The sequence below is a fragment of the Strix uralensis genome, chromosome 1, assembly GCF_047716275.1.
Source record: "Strix uralensis isolate ZFMK-TIS-50842 chromosome 1, bStrUra1, whole genome shotgun sequence".
Lineage (NCBI taxonomy): Eukaryota > Metazoa > Chordata > Aves > Strigiformes > Strigidae > Strix > Strix uralensis.
In genome coordinates this window covers 21,980,386-21,998,642 of record NC_133972.1, presented here as the reverse complement: position 1 = coordinate 21,998,642, position 18,257 = coordinate 21,980,386, and the positions used below count along the sequence as shown (strand labels likewise).

General features: G+C 43.7%; 1 protein-coding gene across 2 annotated transcripts; it reads right to left on the bottom strand.

Moving 5' to 3' along the window:
* Nucleotides 1-3,090: 3,090 nt before the first annotated feature.
* On the bottom strand, nt 3,091-9,991 carry CCK (cholecystokinin). 2 transcript variants are annotated; one of them, XM_074891521.1, is made up of 3 exons: nt 9,900-9,991; nt 7,358-7,615; nt 3,091-3,463 (listed from the first exon to the last, which is right to left on the bottom strand). In XM_074891521.1, the coding sequence occupies exons 2-3, from the start codon at nt 7,611-7,613 to the stop codon at nt 3,327-3,329; spliced, it is 393 nt and encodes a 130-aa protein (XP_074747622.1). In that variant the 5' UTR covers nt 7,614-7,615; nt 9,900-9,991; the 3' UTR covers nt 3,091-3,326. The 2 variants fall into 2 exon arrangements, with proteins under 2 accessions (XP_074747622.1, XP_074747613.1); XM_074891512.1 differs by lacking the exon at nt 9,900-9,991 and adding an exon at nt 9,016-9,090.
* Nucleotides 9,992-18,257: the final 8,266 nt, after the last annotated feature.

Sequence of the window (18,257 nt, the reverse complement as noted above, 5' to 3'; positions counted from 1 at the left end):
CCAGTACTCCTGTGAGTGTTAAGAATGGAGACGTCCCCTGCAGCTACAAGTTTGTATTTTAGCAGCAGCCGAAAATCCATGGTAGTCCTGAGCTGGATTTTAAGTGGTAAAGAGGAACTCTGGCAGAATTTAGGCCGGTAGGTCCCGACTTGCAATCCTGAACGTCTCCCTGCTCTGCCCAGTGCTCCCACTCCAGGTGGATTTGTCAGGGCTGGGCAATTCAACACCTCCCTGAAAGCCAGGTGAGGTTCAGTAAGAAGTTGTTTTCTGCTAAAAGACTGAGGGACAGGTGGACCCAAGAAGAGTCTGCAAACACAGCAAACAGCGGCAGGATCAGACCAGCTGCAAAGCACTTTCATTTGATAGTTATTTCAATGCCCAGTCAGAAGAGGGCCCTCATTTACCTGTACTGACTGGCTAAGGCCTTCAGTCTGGAGATAGGGAAAAAAAAAATAATAAATTTTGTATGTTTTCAATGCTTATTTGGATGCCAGGTGAGTCACTGCAAGTCTCTTTATTCCTCTCATCTATTTTACAGCACTGATACACCTTAAATATTAAAACTGGCATGTGCAGCGACTGTAAAAAAAATTAGACCAAGTTTTGTCTGAAGCTCTCTGGCATCCAGGAAAGGTGGCAGATGTATTACTTACAAATGTCACGCTGGTAGTGGGCTGGCAAAGAAAAATAACGTTTTCTCTTAATCACTTTCAAACCCAGACAACTTTGCTTGCAATCATGTCACAAGGAGAAAGCAGATTTCACAGGTGAAACTACTTTTTCCATAATTGACATTTTTGTGATTTAAAATGAACAAGTGCTTAGTCAAAGGCAATGCTGATGGTGGCTTGGTGGGGGTGGAAGCATTATTTGGTGGCTGGGAATGGTGCCTTGGAAGTTACTCACCTGTTGGGGATACAGAAAGGCACAACCCTGATAACAGCAAGGGCAGTGAAGACCCCCAAGCCACCCCAGAGACCATGGTCTTGCTCACAGGGAAGTTTTGCATGGCAAAGGGTGGGGCTGTGGGGCTCCTTACCTGGGAGCCTTGTGAGCAGCCAGGTGGTGAAACCATTTTATGTGTAATGGAAAGATGCCTCTGTCCTGGGGCATCTGCCCCGTAAAAGTCCTCAAAACCATCACCTGGCTGCACGGAGGGCCACGCACTTTCATAGACATCTTCAGAGACCTTCAGAAGAGAGTGGAATGGTAGGGGACATCTTTGTCCCTCCATTCCCCTGCCTGAAGGAAATGAGACAGAGGGGAAAAAAAAAGGTTTGTTTTTTTTCCTAATGACCACATTCTGCAGTAATAAGGCTAGATTTGTAGCATCACCCACCCCAGCCCCCCTGCAACATTACCATATTACATTCTTCATTAAATAAGCCAGGGATAGAAACATTTTAAAATGTTGTTTGAAGGTTCCTGTCATTAATTTAAAAGACAGTGAAGTAGAAATGTAGTAAAAACAACTACAAGTTGCTTTTAAAGAAACATCACTTTGGTGGGAAATGTTTTAATCTATAAATTTTTAGATTAATTTGTATTTTCCTCTGTTTGAAAAAGATAGATTAATTTGTTTTAATCTGTTGTTTGAAAGTTTTGGAGAAAAGGGCACTTTGGACTCTATTCCTGTGAGAAATAGTCAAAACTAAGGAGAGACTTCAGGTGTTTAGGGACTCATTACTTTTGGAAAGGAATTGAAAAAAAGCCAGACTAGGTGGCTTAGAAACTGGTTGACTGGAAGGAGCTTGAGAGGAAGAAAAGTTCATGCAGAAAAGCAGTTCCATGTTTTCAAGATGAGAGACACAAAAATATTTGGTGTTTACTGGAGATGAAATTCCCCCGTTACCATTTGCTGAAGTCTCCCTTTCAGTGCAGATTCCCGCAGTGCTGTCTGCTCTCCCAGCTGCTGTTGGGTACAACTCCTCAAAATGTTTTTGTGTTCAGCCCTTGGAATAATATTTTTTTTTTTTAATCTTCTTGGGTTTTGTAGAATTTTGCTTTAGTACAAATATTCTCTGTGTATTATTTTCTATGTATTGTTTTTGTTTATTAACTGCTGTAGAAATTGCTGCTGCGATGTTCACCTACCTCTTTCCTTTGGCAAGCACCTGCTTTTCAGCATGTGACAAATGCTTTCCTTTTCTTATTAATGCACACATTTGGGAGAAATTCTGTGAATTATGCAATGCAAAATCACCTCCTTTTTCAGTTCATGGAATTCCTTAAATGTGAGAACCAGCTGCTGAGGCAGACCCAGGAGCCGCCGGAGGGCTCACCTGCTGTGAAGGAGAGGAGTGCAGGTAGAACACTTTTAGCAGCCTGCCTGCTGGCAGGCAGAACAACTGTGAGGGGACTCTCTGGACAGTCCCTGGGGTGCTGGTTTTGCACAAGCTGGGATCACTCCCCACTGCGAGTGGGGTCTCTCTGCCTTGCTGTGCCAGGTGAGGGCTGGGCACAATCTGCCTCCTTCTCCCCACGCTGTGGGCGATAGCTAACTCAGGCTGCCTCTGTGATACTCGGGAGTGACCGGTTTCCTTTTAGGACACTGTGACTAGTCTGCTCTGACACTCCCTCCCCCTCAGGATCACCTTCTGCTCTGTTCAGGGAACTGTCCTCGACCTCTCCCCAAATGAACGCTTGGCTCACCACACGGCAGGGAATGCTCTGTTTATTCCGTGATTTGCAGCTGTCAGCAAAACTTTCACATTTAGTTCACAACATAAAATAAATAAGCCTAGAAGATGAAACATGTTGATGTCATTCTTCTTTTTCTTTCAGTTTTAGCACTGTTAACTATTCACTACAAACACGTGGGCTTAGTGTGTAACGCAGTCCTTTACAAATGGGGTCACCATGAAGACAGCTGGCCTTTTCTGGCAGTATGGTGCTGTTGTGTTTATATTTGGACAAGTTCCCCTTAAGAGTTCACAGCTACTGGGACTGACAAAAGATTTCTCTGAAAAGCGGCTCATTTGTCTGACTACTCAACACACGGAATATATTTACATTGCAGAATGAAGGCATTTTCCTGCCTCTCTTTATAGTAAGACACCCAGCAACATGCGGTGACAGGACAAGGAGGGATAAGTGAAATCATTTTAATATAATATCAATGTATGAGAAACCACAAAAGAAAGAAAACATTTTCTGGAAAATTCTGCATATGTAGATATTGCATTGTATAGTCTTACAGACAAATTTACATCAAATACGTGATATATTTTAAAACACTGATTCAAAGAGGACAACAAATTAATTTTTCTCTTTATGTACAGACATGGGAGTGTGATTTTTTTTCTGTTGCTATAGTTTGCTGTTCTTTAGGAAGAGTACTCGTATTCTTCAGCACTGCGGCGTCCAAAATCCATCCAGCCCATGTAGTCTCTGTCATTTATCCTGTGTGTAGGATCAATGCTCTGTACCCTGTTTCCCATAACTGAGAGCCTTCCAGTGGGACCTAGAGAAAGAAGCGTTTGGGAGAACAGACACATTTTTCAGGTTCATCCATTTTCTGATCTGTTTCGTACTCATTAGCAGATGTCTGCAATAGCTGAAACTGTTTGACTTAATACAGACCGTGTAACACCACTGTCATGTCATTGGGGAAAACATCATAGAAACGTTATGGGTAATGTCCTGAAAGTGGCTTTGTTTTTTTTAATCAAAAAATAAACCGAAAATTTTCTCTGTTCTGCTGCAGGAGCATTCTGCTCCTGGCTGCCAGGAAGGAATATGGGTGCATTTCTCCTTCTTCCTTCCTATTTCACTAGAGAGAGAGAAAGTTCAAACCATTTCTCCCTCTTCCTCTAAGATCACTCCCTTGCTTGCTGGTATTGCAAGAGGTGCTCTGGATGCAAAATAACTCTGCTTGAGAGCAAACTCAGGCCTGAGACAGGATTCCGCCACAGTCCTGTGTTGCTTGAAGAGCCATAACTGTAAGTGCAGGAGCTCTTACAGTGAAAATTCAGTAACAAGCAGGGTAGAGTTATAAATCCCAGGTTTTGTGGAAAAGTGGGAATAGTCCTGAAACAGAGAAAGTTCTGTCTGGAATGTATAGCTAGAGATGTCTATTGCTGAAGTTATACAGGGCTTATCACTGTAGGGTTTTTTTTGGGGGGTGGGGGAGTGTTGTGATTTTTTCATTGCTTATCCAAAGCTTTCCTAATTCCTTCCACAGCAGGGCTGGATGTTGATCTCTGATCTTGCCTTATCCTTTCTGTCTGCCTTACTTAAGGCATCAAAGAGACACAAACTATTTGCAAGGAGAATTTACGCTTTTAAAAAAGGGCTGTAATCCTCTGTTTTGACATCGTCACATTATGTAACTAAAAATGCACGGAAAGGTAAGTTACTTCTCTATGTACTCCCTGATAACAGCCAAAACCGACATCTGCCAATAACCAGATTGAGTTTAAGCCTTGAGAGAGGAAGGAACAGATTCAATATGCCAGTATTCAATGCAGACTGAGCCTTCAGGAATACCTGAAAGGAAAAGAAGCTCAGATCAAACCCCACAACTCTAAATCTACACAACTGCCTTGCTTACAGTTTCTTGTGTTTTGAAGGCACCCTTGGTCACTTTCTGCTTTTTGTATTTCAAGGTTTTCCTCATGTAATGATTTATAATGAACATGATCCATTGAAAACAAAAGCAACTGCACTGTTTTGTGAGTGGTTGCAGAGGGATAGGGGAGTTAGAGTACCAAAAAAAAAAAGAAACCAACCATGTTTTAGACATTTACCTGAAACAAAATGACAAAAAGTTTAATTATCACTAGAAAAGAACATCTACCATTAAATGCTCAAAATCCATGAAATTCACATTCATAATTCATAATATGCAATTAAGTTGATGAGAATGGCTTCTTGGCTGAAAGTCTGCAGATGAAGTTAATTGAAAGCTAGGGGTCACAAACAGTAAACTTAATTTCTTAACAGCACCTTAATTACCTTACCTCAAAGCACCCGAGAGGTCCTGTGGATACTGCAGAATCAATGTACAGCAAACACATTCAGAATCATAGTAGTCTGGCTATGAGGCTGCCATCTAGCCTGAACCTCCTGAGAGAATTTAACTCTCTCGCTGTTTTAACAGCAAGATATTGGCCAAACAGGAAATATTGGCCAAAATCAGTCCTTCTATTAATCACAAGGGTAAATGCCATCAGTGATGACTGCTAACACTAGCAAATGCCCAGACTCTCTTTGCCCCTAGATGGAATTTTCTACTGAGTATTATGGTTTAGGCGGGTTAAAAGTGACTAATAGAGCAAATGTGAGCGTTCTGCAGAGATTCTGAAGTGCTGTCCAGAATTTTTATGTTAAATGAGGATATATGTTTTGATGGGAACACTGTATGTATTGTTATAAAGTAAGTAAATACTGTTCTGTTCCTGTGACTCAACTCTTCTGTAGCTAGCAACTACATCTACAAACAAGAGCCTTGTCATGTCACAGGAATCCCATCATCCACCAACAGTTACTCTGTAAAGTTAATTATATGTGCCAATTAACATGTATGCAGGAAATCCTCCCTCATATTAATACTTAGCAAAAAGATGTCTTAAATTCAAAGTGGTTTTCTTTCACTTCATCTGGTTAAGCTATTTGGAAATGTCAGCCACGTAATGACTACGTAAACTAGAATGAGGAGTTCATTTTCCATGAACTGAGGTGGGTGACAATGACTACAGTGGGGAAGGGTAATGAGGATTCTGCTTCGTAGGCTCCTGCAGCAAGATTCTTAGTAGCAGCTTTAACTGTAGCACTGAATTGCAGAGTTTCATATCTGAATTCTCTTTACATTAGATTATGTGAACTGCTAAAAGAAGTTCCTTAATGAATATTGTGCAGATTGGTAACATGAGATGAAATCTCTCAGACTATATTAAAAGTAGCCTTTTTCCTGTTGTTTCTGATTTGACCCTATGTATTCAGATGAATGTGTATGGCTGAATAAAATACATGTGGCATCTCCTAACTGCTGACTGACATCAAAAAAAGAACAGAATTCTGCCTAATACAGAGGTCAGCAGTGAAGCTATCGGGAGGGGAGGATTAAATGTTCCGCATAAGGCTGTGTGGAGAGACAGGAGAGGAGAAAGCTCTTACATAAAGCGAGTTTTATCCTAAGCACTGGCTGGGACTGGGAGTGAATTAATTTCTCAGTGTCTATATGTCCAGGTAATCCTAATTACTGCCTTCCCCTCGAGCCCTCTTTGCTTCTCAGATGTCCTCTTTCCCTGCAGTACAGTGGATGAACTGGAGTGAAGCTATCACAAGTAAACAAGATTTGTAGTGGCTTTTGCTGAGGCTGGCAGTCAAAAGGCCACAGCAATTAGGCTGCCCATGGTGTTACGCTATTGAGATACAAAGCAATACAGGCATGAGACAGTTCAAAAGGAAAAATGCTTTCTTGGGGGGAGTTTCGGTGATTTTGATCCATCATTTTTACTGGTAGCACAGATGGCATGTGTCTGTGTCCATGTAAATGTTAACAGGGACAGCTCTACTCTTTCTCTTGCTAGCTCATGCATATAATACAATTGTTTCCTCAAGTGACTAAGAAATCACATGGTCAGAATGAAGCCCTTTTATTCCACTACTCTACCGGTGCTTCATGCCCTTGTAACAAACACAGTGCCATGGAGGTTTTAAGTAACTGCAAGATTCCGCAAGTGTTCCCAGGCTGCCTAAGACGGAAAACCTAACAGGAATCGACTTGTTTTGAAGTAAATCTTTTACTTATCACTGCTTTTAGTTAATGCATTCATAAATGTAAATTCTGATCTTTCAAAAGCTCTCACACTTTTGTAGCTTCCTCTGGGAACAAATACACGGAAAATCCAATACTCAGAAGATTTCCCCAATACAAGTATTTCTGGCTGAGGTGAGGTTAGCCATTTGGTCTGTATTGATCCTCAGAAACATTTTCCTTCTTTTCTAACTTAAAAAAAGGGAGGGACAAGGTTAACTAAATGAAAAAGTTTGAAGAAAATGCAATTACTGTATTTTATCTGAGATGCGACATGCTGAAAATAACACCAAAGTAATTATAAGGCTATGAAAATAGTAAGTTAAAAATAAAAGCTGAACTATGACCTGATAGGTAGGTTACATTTTCTTCAGTTACCTGTACAAAGCTCTCAGTCAGTGGCTGCTATGTACAAATATTTTTTGGGAGGAGTTTTGCAGTAAATAAGAGAATGCTCAGTACTTCAGGCAAAATCTACATCCTATCTTCTCTAGGAATTCACGCTAGATGATGACAGAGTTGTCTTAACATCTAGGTATCCCTGCAGGAAATTCCCCTGACACAGAAGTAGTGCAGTAAGCAGGCTATAACCAGTACCTTTTCTGGCTTGCTGGAGATATTTGGCCAACAAAGCACCGATGTTAGCTCTTTGGTCAATGCCTCCGTCCAGCCGCGGCACAGATTTCAGCGGGCCAGCAGACGAAGGGGCGCGGACGTGCCGGTGATGTTCTGTCAAGCTCTGCTCAAGCTCAGCAGCCAGTGGATTCTCATTGTGCGAGCCCACAGTTTGCTGTCCGAAAGAGCTCGCTGAGAGCACAGCAAGGAACACGCAGACACATATACCGCTGTACATTGCTGGGGAGAAAAAGAGCAATAGGCTGTTAAAATGACCCATCTTCCACTGGGGGTGGTGGTTTCTGAGCAAACTAGGGCTGTATGGTTGTTTTTTTTTTAAATGCAGGTAACTGTGGGACCTGTCTTAAGTTGGAAAACATGCACATGAATAGTTAAATAACCCTTGATAAGAGGAAGATACACTGGAAGGAATAAAATTAATTCACCGTAGTATGTGCTACGACTCCCCAGTCTACTTAATTCTTACTTGCTTTTCTGTTTTGGAAGCTGTGTGTCATTAAAACTTAAGGGAGATGAATCCAGCTCTGTGAAAAATCTCAGGATTCAAACATTCCAGTATTTTGCTGTTGTACTAAAAAGTGTTATTACAAATACTCAGTTTTGACAAGTTCTATGAAGAGCCTTTAATCAACCTTCATCGGTTTGAACTTTAGTGTTCAAGAGGTTTCATCTCATTCACAGAAAGAAAAAACAAAAACTTGTCTCAAGGAAAGAAAAAACAAAATCTAATGCTCCCCCAAGTATTTGATCTAATAGCTGAGGTTGTAAAAGCTGTTTAGTTAGCTGTAAGAAAGAATGTGCAACGTAACAACAATCTTCTTCATATAAAACATTGAACTCAAATGTAAGAAAATTTTTACTGCTTCTTTTAACAAGTACTAGAGAAAACGATGTCGCTTTACTAGATCGTTTGGTCATATAAGCTGAAATAGTATTTTTCTGGAAACAGAGAAATTATGCTCAGTTATTAGGAGAAACAACTACCTAGTACTTAATGCTATAGGGATAATTTCCATTTATAAATATACATGAATTATCTCAGCTATATGAGAATTTTTGAATCGCTTAAGTTTTTGAACAGTACATAACCTTTTAATTTAAGAAAGGAGAAAATTAAGTTTATTTGCCCACCACATGCACTAGATTGAAAACACCTGTGAAGCATAAACCACGGTTTTTAGTATTATTAGGAGATGAATGAAAAATGTCCAAGTGTCACTCCAGCACGGTTATCAGCGATGGAACCCTGTAGGTCTTGGTATTTACAAACCGCAGGTGCGCTGCATCCTTTCCACAGGGGGATCTTTATAACGGACCCGATGCCCGTATTTTTGACGCATATATGTATGTGTGTACATATATATATATTTTCACGTACTCCGTGCTCTGCCCCCCGGTAGCCGTCTCCTTCCCAGGGCGCTGCCCCGCCGCCGGCAGCCCGGTGCCCCCCGCCCTCCCGCCCAGCGCCGGCCGCAGTCGCCTCCCGCCGCCGCACCGGCTGCGCTTCCTCCAGCAAACGGCGCGACCCTCCAGAGCCGCCGCCGCCCCGGTAAGCGCCGGACACCCGCCAGTTCCCCCGCAGAGAGGCGGCCCGGGGAGGGGCGGCGGGGGCTCCCTACCTTTCCGCTGCGCTTTCCCGCGGTGGGAGCCGAGGAGGGAGCGAGGCCCGTGGGTGCCCAGGCGGGGAAGTTTGGGGAGACTCAGCCTCGGCCCCTTAAATAGCGGCGGGCGCCGCGGCGGTGTTTGCACAGCTCTGACGCAGCCGGGGCCGCCGCCCGCTCCCCCCCGCCGCCCCCCGCCGCCGGGACCGGGGCTGGGGCTCTGTGCGTGTGTTTGTGCCTCACGGGGGGAGCGCAGCTCCTTTCCCGCCCTCCCGTTCGCCTCTGCTCAGGTGTTCAGGAAGATGGGGCGGTCATTCTCTTTAAAAAGAACCCCAAAACACAAAGCCAAGGATGATTGCCCCCCCCCCCCGCCCCGAACGCCGGGGATGGAGAGGGAAACGCCTTCCACGTGCTTCTCCCCCCCGAGCTACAGCCCTCCCCCGGCCGCTGCCGTGCCCGCCGGGTCCCCGCAGCCCCCGGAGCGGCGCGGCGCGGCCTCGGACGCCCCCTGCTCCCTCCCGCCTCCTCCTGTTCGGGAAGGGAGGAACCCGCCCCCCAGCTCGGCCGGGCCGGGCCCTTGCCAGGCCGGCAGCTGTGCGACACCCGCCCGCCCGCCGCCCCCAGCAGCCGCCGCTTCCCGGGACCCAGCGCTGGGCTCCGGCGCGACCGCGCCGAGTTTGCATCGTCATTTTTAAGTTTACAAGTTGGGAGGGAAGCGGGTCCCGCAGGCGGCTTTTCCTGCCCCGGGAAGGGAGCCGGGGCAGCCCGGCGGTCCCTTCAGACACCGGGGCTCCGCGGGACGCACCGAAGCGGCCGCGGAAGGGGCTCCAGCACTCCGGGGCAGGGCGCGGGCGGCGGGGCTCTTGGCGGGGGGGGGGGGGGGAACCGCGCTTCTTCCCCACCTCGTCACCCCCGGCCGGTGCTGCCCTGGGGCAGGCGGAGCTCCGACACACCTCGCCCCCCCGCCCCGGCCCTGGCCCTGGCCCGGGGCTCCCGCCGCTCCTCCCGCGGCGGCCGCCAGGGGGCGCCGCGGCCCCGCGCGGGCGCCGGCTCAGCGCCTGACCCGGGCCCGGCCAGTCGCGCCCGAGGCCGGGCGGCTTCGCCAGGGAGATAAATTCACCGAAAAGTCGCCAAATCCCGTGGCGGGGGGATGCCGCGCGGCGTGGGAGTGGGAAAAAGCCAACCGGCCGGCCGGCGCCGCCTCGGCGGCTGCGGGCCCGGGGTGGGGCCAGCCCCGCTGCTGGCCTGAGGGGCGGGTCGTGGCTGCGCCCCGGGGCCGCGGTGGGGCGAGGCTCGAGGGACGGCGACGGCCATGGCCGGGCTGGCGCGGCGCCTTTCAGCCGCTGGCCGGGCGTTGGTTACTGGGCGCGGGCCGCTTTCCACCTCCGACATCGGGCAAAGTTGCCATCCCCAGACGGGTGGAAAAAGGTGAAATCAAAACCTGCGTTGAAAACAGGAAAGTAAGTGGAAGCGGATTGCCAGGGAAAGGACAACACTGAATTTGTTCCAGTAGTACCCGTCCAAGCGCTAGTTTAATGGCTCTGTCTGCCTCGGGAGAAAAAGCGAAGTAATATTCCTGATAATTCAATTTCACTGTTTTGGCTTGGTGGAAAAATGCTCACTGCTATTAGACAATTAAATAGTCAACACTGAATTGAACTGTAGGTGTCTGGGAAAAGTATCACAGTCTTTCTGGGAAGGTACAATGCGATAACAATTCTGGTAGGGTCACATCAAGCCCTTGTGAACTGTAGATAATGAGTTCCCAAGGGACCAGCCCAGAGCTCAATAGAAGAGGAAGACGGAGAGCTCACTGAGATAGGCATATGCATAATTCATATCACAGAGGTATAAATATAAATGCAGGCGTTTAAGGCTGACTTATTTGCCTGGTTGAGCAAATACACACTATAGGAGTTCATTTACGTTGAGCTGATTTGAAATATCGGTTCACTTACAAATATCCCCAGGACTGCCCAAACGGAGTGAGAGATGCGCGTGTGCATGTGGGTGCGTACGTGTGGCAGCCGAACTTACTACTTTGTGTTTGTGAGCATACAGAAAGGCAACAACATGCAAAGTCAAATCCAGGAGACAGGAATGTTTGCCGGACAGCTACATGCATCTATTTCTGTGGGATCTTTGTGCCTTTATGAGATCATACACTAGCTTTTTCAGTGTATCTCTGGACTGGTCAAACTGAGATGTTTGCAGTGAGGAACTCAGCAGTGTAAGCTCAGCGTAAAGTTTTCTGCTTCATTCTACCTACATGATCTCTACACTGACTGCAAATGCCTGTTTTTCCTATTTAGACATTGTAGTGTGTGAAGAAAATTAATGAGGCTGCAGCATGATGTGAAATTATTAAAGTCAGCAGTTCTGTACTGCCTATAACTTTGGTTAGAGACTTTTGAACACTGGATTTTCCTCACTGAATTCCTTAATACTAGTATGTACAGTCCTTGGAGATTGGTTTTTGACTTACTGATGTTTTCTTTGGTGAAAGTTTGAAGCTGTTTGCAAGTTCCAGTCCTTGGTAAATATATGTTAATTAATGGCATTTTGGGCAGAGCTAAAAGACCAGAAGGCCTGTTCAGCTTGAGCAGTATGACAGCAGGAATCTGAGGTGAGTTGCCTGCAGAAACTTAGGCTGAGTATTACTGACTAATGTGGCACAAAGAGGAAAGAATCAGGGTTTGATTTGCAGTGACCTATTAGGTTCCAGGACCAGTGTTTTCACCAGTTGCTGGGCCTAGGCGTGCACCGTGGATGTGTAGTGTTAACCCCAGGAGGGCCTTGTGCCGCCATCACAGGTGGGGTGAGACAGATGCTGCTCTAATGCATGACTTCAGCTTCTGTTCACCAAGAAGGAGAGTGCTTTGACTGCACCAGAGCTTGAGCGATATTGCAAGAATCCAAGTATAGATGCAAACCAAATTTAAACATAAAGTGAACCCTGCAATGCAGTAAATGCTAATATAGATGCATCCCTAAGGTAGAAGCTGGATGATACCATGGTTTAGAGGCTGCAGGCTTTTAAAAATTGGTTTTCTGGCAAGCGTCCGTTAAAAGATTTGAGTTTCTCTAACTTTTTCCCCATGATGGTGAAGATATCTCTATCCTCAACTGCTTTCTCTATTTATCTGCCGAAGGTTTTCTCCTGAGGTGGCTAAAGAGAATCTATGGCTGAGCATACATTTTGTGCTGTTCCAGCAGAAAGCTTGGAGTAGGGTTTGGAGCAAGAAAGCAGCATGACAACAGAGGAGTGGAGATATTTTCTTAGGTCTGTTCCACAATGGAGGTGATCGGTGCCAATAGTTGGAGTACAGCAGGGTGCTGTGCTGACGTCTCGATCTCTCTCTGCTGTGAGATGGAGCAGAGCTTGTCTGTGAGTGTCACAGTGGCGGCCAGCTTGGCAATGCCCTGCTCTTCCCCACAGCAGTAAGCATGCAAGTGCCTCACAATGCTTCATTTCTGTCCATGTGACTTTTGTCTCTACAGTATATATTCTTCTCGGCAACATCACATGTGGTTTGCAATAACATGGTTGTCGTGTGGAGCATAGCAACTTATGATGCCTATGTTTGATGCCTTTTCTTTTTAGCCAAAAATAAAACAAAACATATGGATATTACTCAGCATTATTGCATGGCTTTGGATTCCAAGGCGTTTAGGCTGAATATTAAATATGGAGCAGTATACTGCCAAGTATAGGTATATTGGGATTTTAGACCATGAAGGATAAAGCTGGGTGGCTTTCCTGTGCAACTGGGGGACCTCATGTCCATGAGAGTAACAAGAAATACATTCTTCTGTTTATCAGTACTATATCCTTTTCTGATTATCACTATGCAGGGTTTTTTTACTTTCCTCTGGACCCTGATACTTAAGGGTAACGTTCTTTGCTATGTTGGGGCAAATTAATATTTTTTTTTTCTGTGAAACTGATGGAGTGGCAGTCTGGAGGATTACAATGATGTAGGAATAATTGACAGAGAATAACAGGGAAGGGAGCGGTACGATTTTCTGGAACTAATGGACAAATTAGTGAATATTTTCTTTGGACCAACTGCATGGATTGTAGATGTAAAACAGAGTCTTGAATGTATTTTAAGACAGCATGTTGTTCTGCTGCTATTTCTGTGAGTGTTGATTCAGACATTAAATTTTTGGTATTTTGTTTTTTCAAATATTTTTAATTTTAATTCAATAATTTCTATCAAATGACCTAAATGCTTTCACTCTAGTCTCTTTTCTCTGAATTTGCATCCCACTTGACAGGAAGACGAACTCTGCTTGGACTCAACCCAGAAACTGAGAAATTTTGGTCCTGGGTGAGTGAACAGCAGTATTGCTTGGAATTATAAGGGTCCTCTGCCTGAGGAGTGCTGGCCTCCTTTCACAGAGCAGCGCCTCAAACTAATATGTTAGTCCTGAAGATATCAGACATAAGGAAGGGTCTAGTAGAAGCAGATCAGCAGAGCTGGTGCTGAGGATAATTGGACACTCACAGACTGCTCTGCAATGGAAACCAAAAAGCAGCAAGTGGGAATGATCAGGAAGTCTGTTTCAAAAGTGTACTCCTGGTATGAACTATGTGCACTAATGTAAATTCGCTTGTTGCTTTAGAATTACACATTAGTTGTGTGCAGTTATCTGAAAAAGGAAGATAAGAGGAAAAATCCCCTTGCCTAGGAGGAGGGTTGGATTGTTTAGAAAATCAGGTTTCAGTTCCAGCAGTTGGTGTGCAAGCTCCCTACAGATCAACTGGAAAACTTACTTGTATGATGTCTTCAAATTTGGTTTCCTGTGGTTTCAAGAAGATATGGCAAGTAGAACAGAGAAAAATCCAGGTATACTTTCTAGGAGACCACCCAATCCCAAATCACTTGCTTTTTGGTATGGTTTTTGTTTGTTTGGGTTTTTTTCTCTCTGAAAGACCAAATTGATGTTCTGTGGAAATTTGCCATGTATTTTCCAAGTTGACCACAGGATAGAGGCTTTAGTGCAAGTTGAAAACTGGAAAAGAGAATCAAAGTACTAGAAAAAAATGACAAAGATATGTAAAGTGTTTGTTCCTAGCAAATTCTCTGTGATTTCAGCAATACTTTGAGAGGTATAGTAGAGTTTGAAAAGGTAGGAAGATAAAGGCCTTTGTTGACAAGCACAAAATAAAAGGACAGTAACTATTCTGTCATGCAGAATGGGAAGTCTGTTTAATGCCTGCTTTGTGGAACGGTTTGGCATTTAGTACTCATCTTCCTTTTCCTTTATTGTCTGTGACATACCTATACATGTACATTTCAACTGAAAATGGATGAAAACAAATAATAAGTGTTACACATCAATGTAGAAAGAAGAAGAAAAGGACAACTTGCGCTAGCTGTGCCTAAAGCATGTGAATTTATTCTTAGCAGTGTGTTTCTAATCCTTACTCCTGTGAGTTGTTTAAGCATGTGCTTAAGCCCCTGCACATGTGGTTTGTAAGCCAGAGAGGGTTGACACACCTTTAAATATGTCCCTATATGTTCTGTCACAACACTCATAAAGACCACTTGATCTTTGAACTTGTTGTTTGCTGTTTTGAGACCTTAGGGCTGTGATCTCCCAGATTTTGTCACATTTAATGTCTAAAATTCAAAATTTCATTCAGCTTCTCTTGCTTGTTGTTACCTCAGATATATGTCATGCACCTCAGGAGAGTCCTTGCCCTTTTTTAGAGGAGAGGTTCTTAACAGACCTTGTGTTGTCTGCCATGCAGACTTGAAGTACCTGCTTCATCAGATATTTTTTTGAGAAAGCAGCTGTGATAGCACTCTTGTCTCTGAAACTAAAATACATATTCACAAGTACTGGAATCTGTTTTACATTGATGGGATTATTTATTGTTTTAAATAATTGTATTTTATTCCATAGTTAGTATCTCCTTTTATGTAGGAGAAACCAGTCCAACACGCTTCAATGTATATATTAGTTCATTTATTATAAAAATAGCCTAGTACAGAAAGGAAATACATTGTACCTTTCAAAATACTTTGTACTTTTCAGATGCGCTCTCCACTTTGCTGCCTGGACCCAGACAAAAAGTGTCTTTTCGGCTGTGTGGCAATAATGGAATCCTGTAGGAGATAGTGTTTGCTCCACAGTCCTCTCCTGGGAAGGGGGAATGTCTGGCTAATCAACATTTGTCAAACAATTTAAAATCCCAAAAAGAAAGTTCTATAAATGACAAATACAAAGTATTAGCCTCTCGTCTTCGAAATATTTGCATGATTTTATCTGTGCTAAAACTAGAATCAGAATTTAAGAATAGCAAAGTAATTTGACACTGGACAGACTGGACAGCCAATAAGGGCTTTTTAGTGTCCTTCAGAAGAGATAGGGGCTTTCTATTTGATACATAAGTGGATAGGACAGCTGGAGTCTTGTTATTTCACTTCTACTGTTAAATTATACTTCGTAATATGGAAGGAAATTGAATTAACCTGGTTGCAAAATATGAATTGTTATTCTGACAATTCCTATTTAAATGGAAATGCCAGAAATGTCCGTGGGAGTTGTGGATGCTACATAGCTGGTTTGAATGGCTAGAATGGAATGAAAATACAATGGTCATCTTTGGATAGCAACTCTTCTGACTGCATTGCAGTGAGCTGCTGGAAGGAGTTTGGTATAAGAGTGTTGTAAAGAAGATACTTGGATGTCCTAGGGATTGCCCACTGGATGAAGTCTATATTTCCCACTTTTGACAAGGCTGCTCCTTTACTGGTTGCTCTGCAATATCTCTTGGATGTACTGGAGGAGGGTTACCTGCCATAAAAAAAGCATTATCCAGGAGGCTCTGTAGTCTAACATTTAAATTTTTCTGGCCTGGTATTTCCATGCTCAGAAACACCTATCTTTGTGACTGCCATAACTGAATTAGAGCCTCCAGGAGGTCAAACTGATTCAACCTGTTCAACTTACTCAAAGGCTGAGGAAAAAGAGACTCAGGGCTCTACATTAAATACCTCTCAGCTGTCCCTTAGTAATTGAGCCTTCTCTTAAAAAAAGCAGAAGGAAGACTTCTAAATTAAGCTATTTTACAGAATTATTAGGTATAAATGTATTTTGAAAGCTCTAGGAACTAAGAACACACATGATAGAAAAGAATTATCACCCAGACAGAATAACTAAATCTAAGGGGAATAATTCTTTGGAAGCAGAGAACATTAATATATACTGCTCACTTTTTATTGTTTCTAGCTGTCTGTCTCTAAATTAGGTTTTTCTAAATAAAAAAGATTTACTATATTCAGAGTAGAACCTGGAATTACTTAAAATCAGCTGTTCTACACAGTGCTGTGTGGCGTGAAAGACACAGCTTTATGAAGCATTTCACAGAATCACAGAATCATCTAGGTTGGAAAAGACCTTGAAGATGATCTAGTCCAAACATTAACCTAACACTGACCGTTCTCAACTACACTTTAAGTAAGTATGTTTTCACTTCCTAAATTGACTTCCTAAAATCAACAAAGACTAATTATTAGGATTTTTCTGTATGGTAACGATGTTTTAGGTTCAGTTTGATAATTCTGATATATATGTTATTTAACACCTTACCAATGTTGTATTTTATTTAGCATGCTCTCAGGCCAAATCAATGAGCTCTTTCAAAAGATTCCTCAGGGTAAGAGCTAGCCCAAGGTCCTGGCTGTACTTCCCTAGAATCACAGAATCATAGAATATCTCAAGTTGGAAGGGGCCCATAAGGATCATCAAGTCCAACTCCCTGCTCCTCACAGGACTGCCTAATTAGGATTTACTTGTGGAAACAGGAATAAAACTGTTGGAATAGGATGGGTCTGAGTTCTCTGGATCAAATTTTCTCTTGAAATAATAGAGCAGGGTTACTGATGACTGCTGGTGTAACATGGTGGCTTGTTTATTTACAGTCTGCTGAGGCCCTGGTGCAGTGGTGAAAAGGTGCTGTGAAGTGTGCAAGTGTGTAAAATGGAGGGGAACTACATTGACTGCATTTTCTTTTCCTCCATGTATTTCTACTCAAAATATGGAAATGCATACTCCTTCCTTTTGTTTTCTTATGATTCCCCTCCTCCCTTTACTTCATCGTAGCCTGAAATAAGCCATCCAGGCTGAAAGAGGATTTCTGCCACTGGTATGCAGTCACTAAGATAGCTCTGAAATTGAGTCAGTGGGTTGTGCTTTTGGTATAACCTGGTTCAGGAAGGAGGCCAAGGAAAGTGTAGGCTCGCAGGCCTAGTCAAGGCAGGTGAGAAGTTCCAGCTCAGAGCCTAAGCAGAGCGTGGGGGTGAAGGAGTGGTGAGACTGGAGAGGTAGCCGCAGGGAAAGGTAAGCACTGTGTGGAGCAGGCTGCTGGAGGTGGACTGAGCTAAGAGCGTTAGGAACCTGCTGTGATTTGTGTTTAAGAGAAGCAGACTGGTTGTCCCGTAGCCTAGCCATACCACCTTTGTCCCCACCTGATTGACGGTGGTGGTTGCCTGCATGGTGACGTACATTCAGTACTTCATTTTTTGGGATTCATTGAAGTGTCCCACACAGAGCGGTTCACAAGGATGCTGGAGTTCCCAGTGTGACCCGTGTGGGGACACAGTCATACCAGCATGTTCTTTGTGAGATAATACCAGTGGGAGGACAGCAAAACAGATGCATTATAACTGTCAACTTTATAAGAGCTGTACGCATTGTCCTCTTGTTCTGGCTATATAATAGAGCATCCACTGTTTGGATGTACGTAGGCTGCGCTAAGTGGTTGTTGGCTACTTGATCAGGATAATCCTTACCTGAAATATTCATCAGTGTCCATGTAGTGTTGGATCTGATGATGATCTTGTTGAACATACCACTGATTGCAGTAGATTGGTTGGCATTCTGTGACATTCTCCTCATAGAGAAGTTCAGGTCATGAACAACATACGCTCAAATCCTTATTTGCATCCAGTAAAATTGTGTTAAATCTCTTCAGGCTTGGTGAGGGGCAGAGATTTCAAGTTGGTTAGTAGTATATCAGAAGACATGCTGTTGTCTCCAGCTATAAATAATAGGATGATAAACTGTTTGATCAAAACATTTTGAAGTGGAATCAGCCACCAAATCCTAGGACACTACTGAACATAAGGTCCACACTTCAGATTAATCAATATCTAATACTTCAGGCATATTTTAACATAAGAGAGATTAATTCAGGTTAATTTGTTAGTTTTGTCTAAAAACCTCTCCCCTCTTATGAGTTTGAA

Excerpts from the sequence above, each read along its gene's own strand:
- CCK (XM_074891521.1), bottom strand. The coding sequence starts at position 7,613 with ATGTACAGCGGTATATGTGTCTGCGTGTTCCTTGCTGTGCTCTCAGCG. Across the intron at positions 3,464-7,357 it reads TCTCCAGCAAGCCAGAAAAG|GTCCCACTGGAAGGCTCTCA; the intron begins GTACTGGTTATA and ends TTCTTTCTCTAG.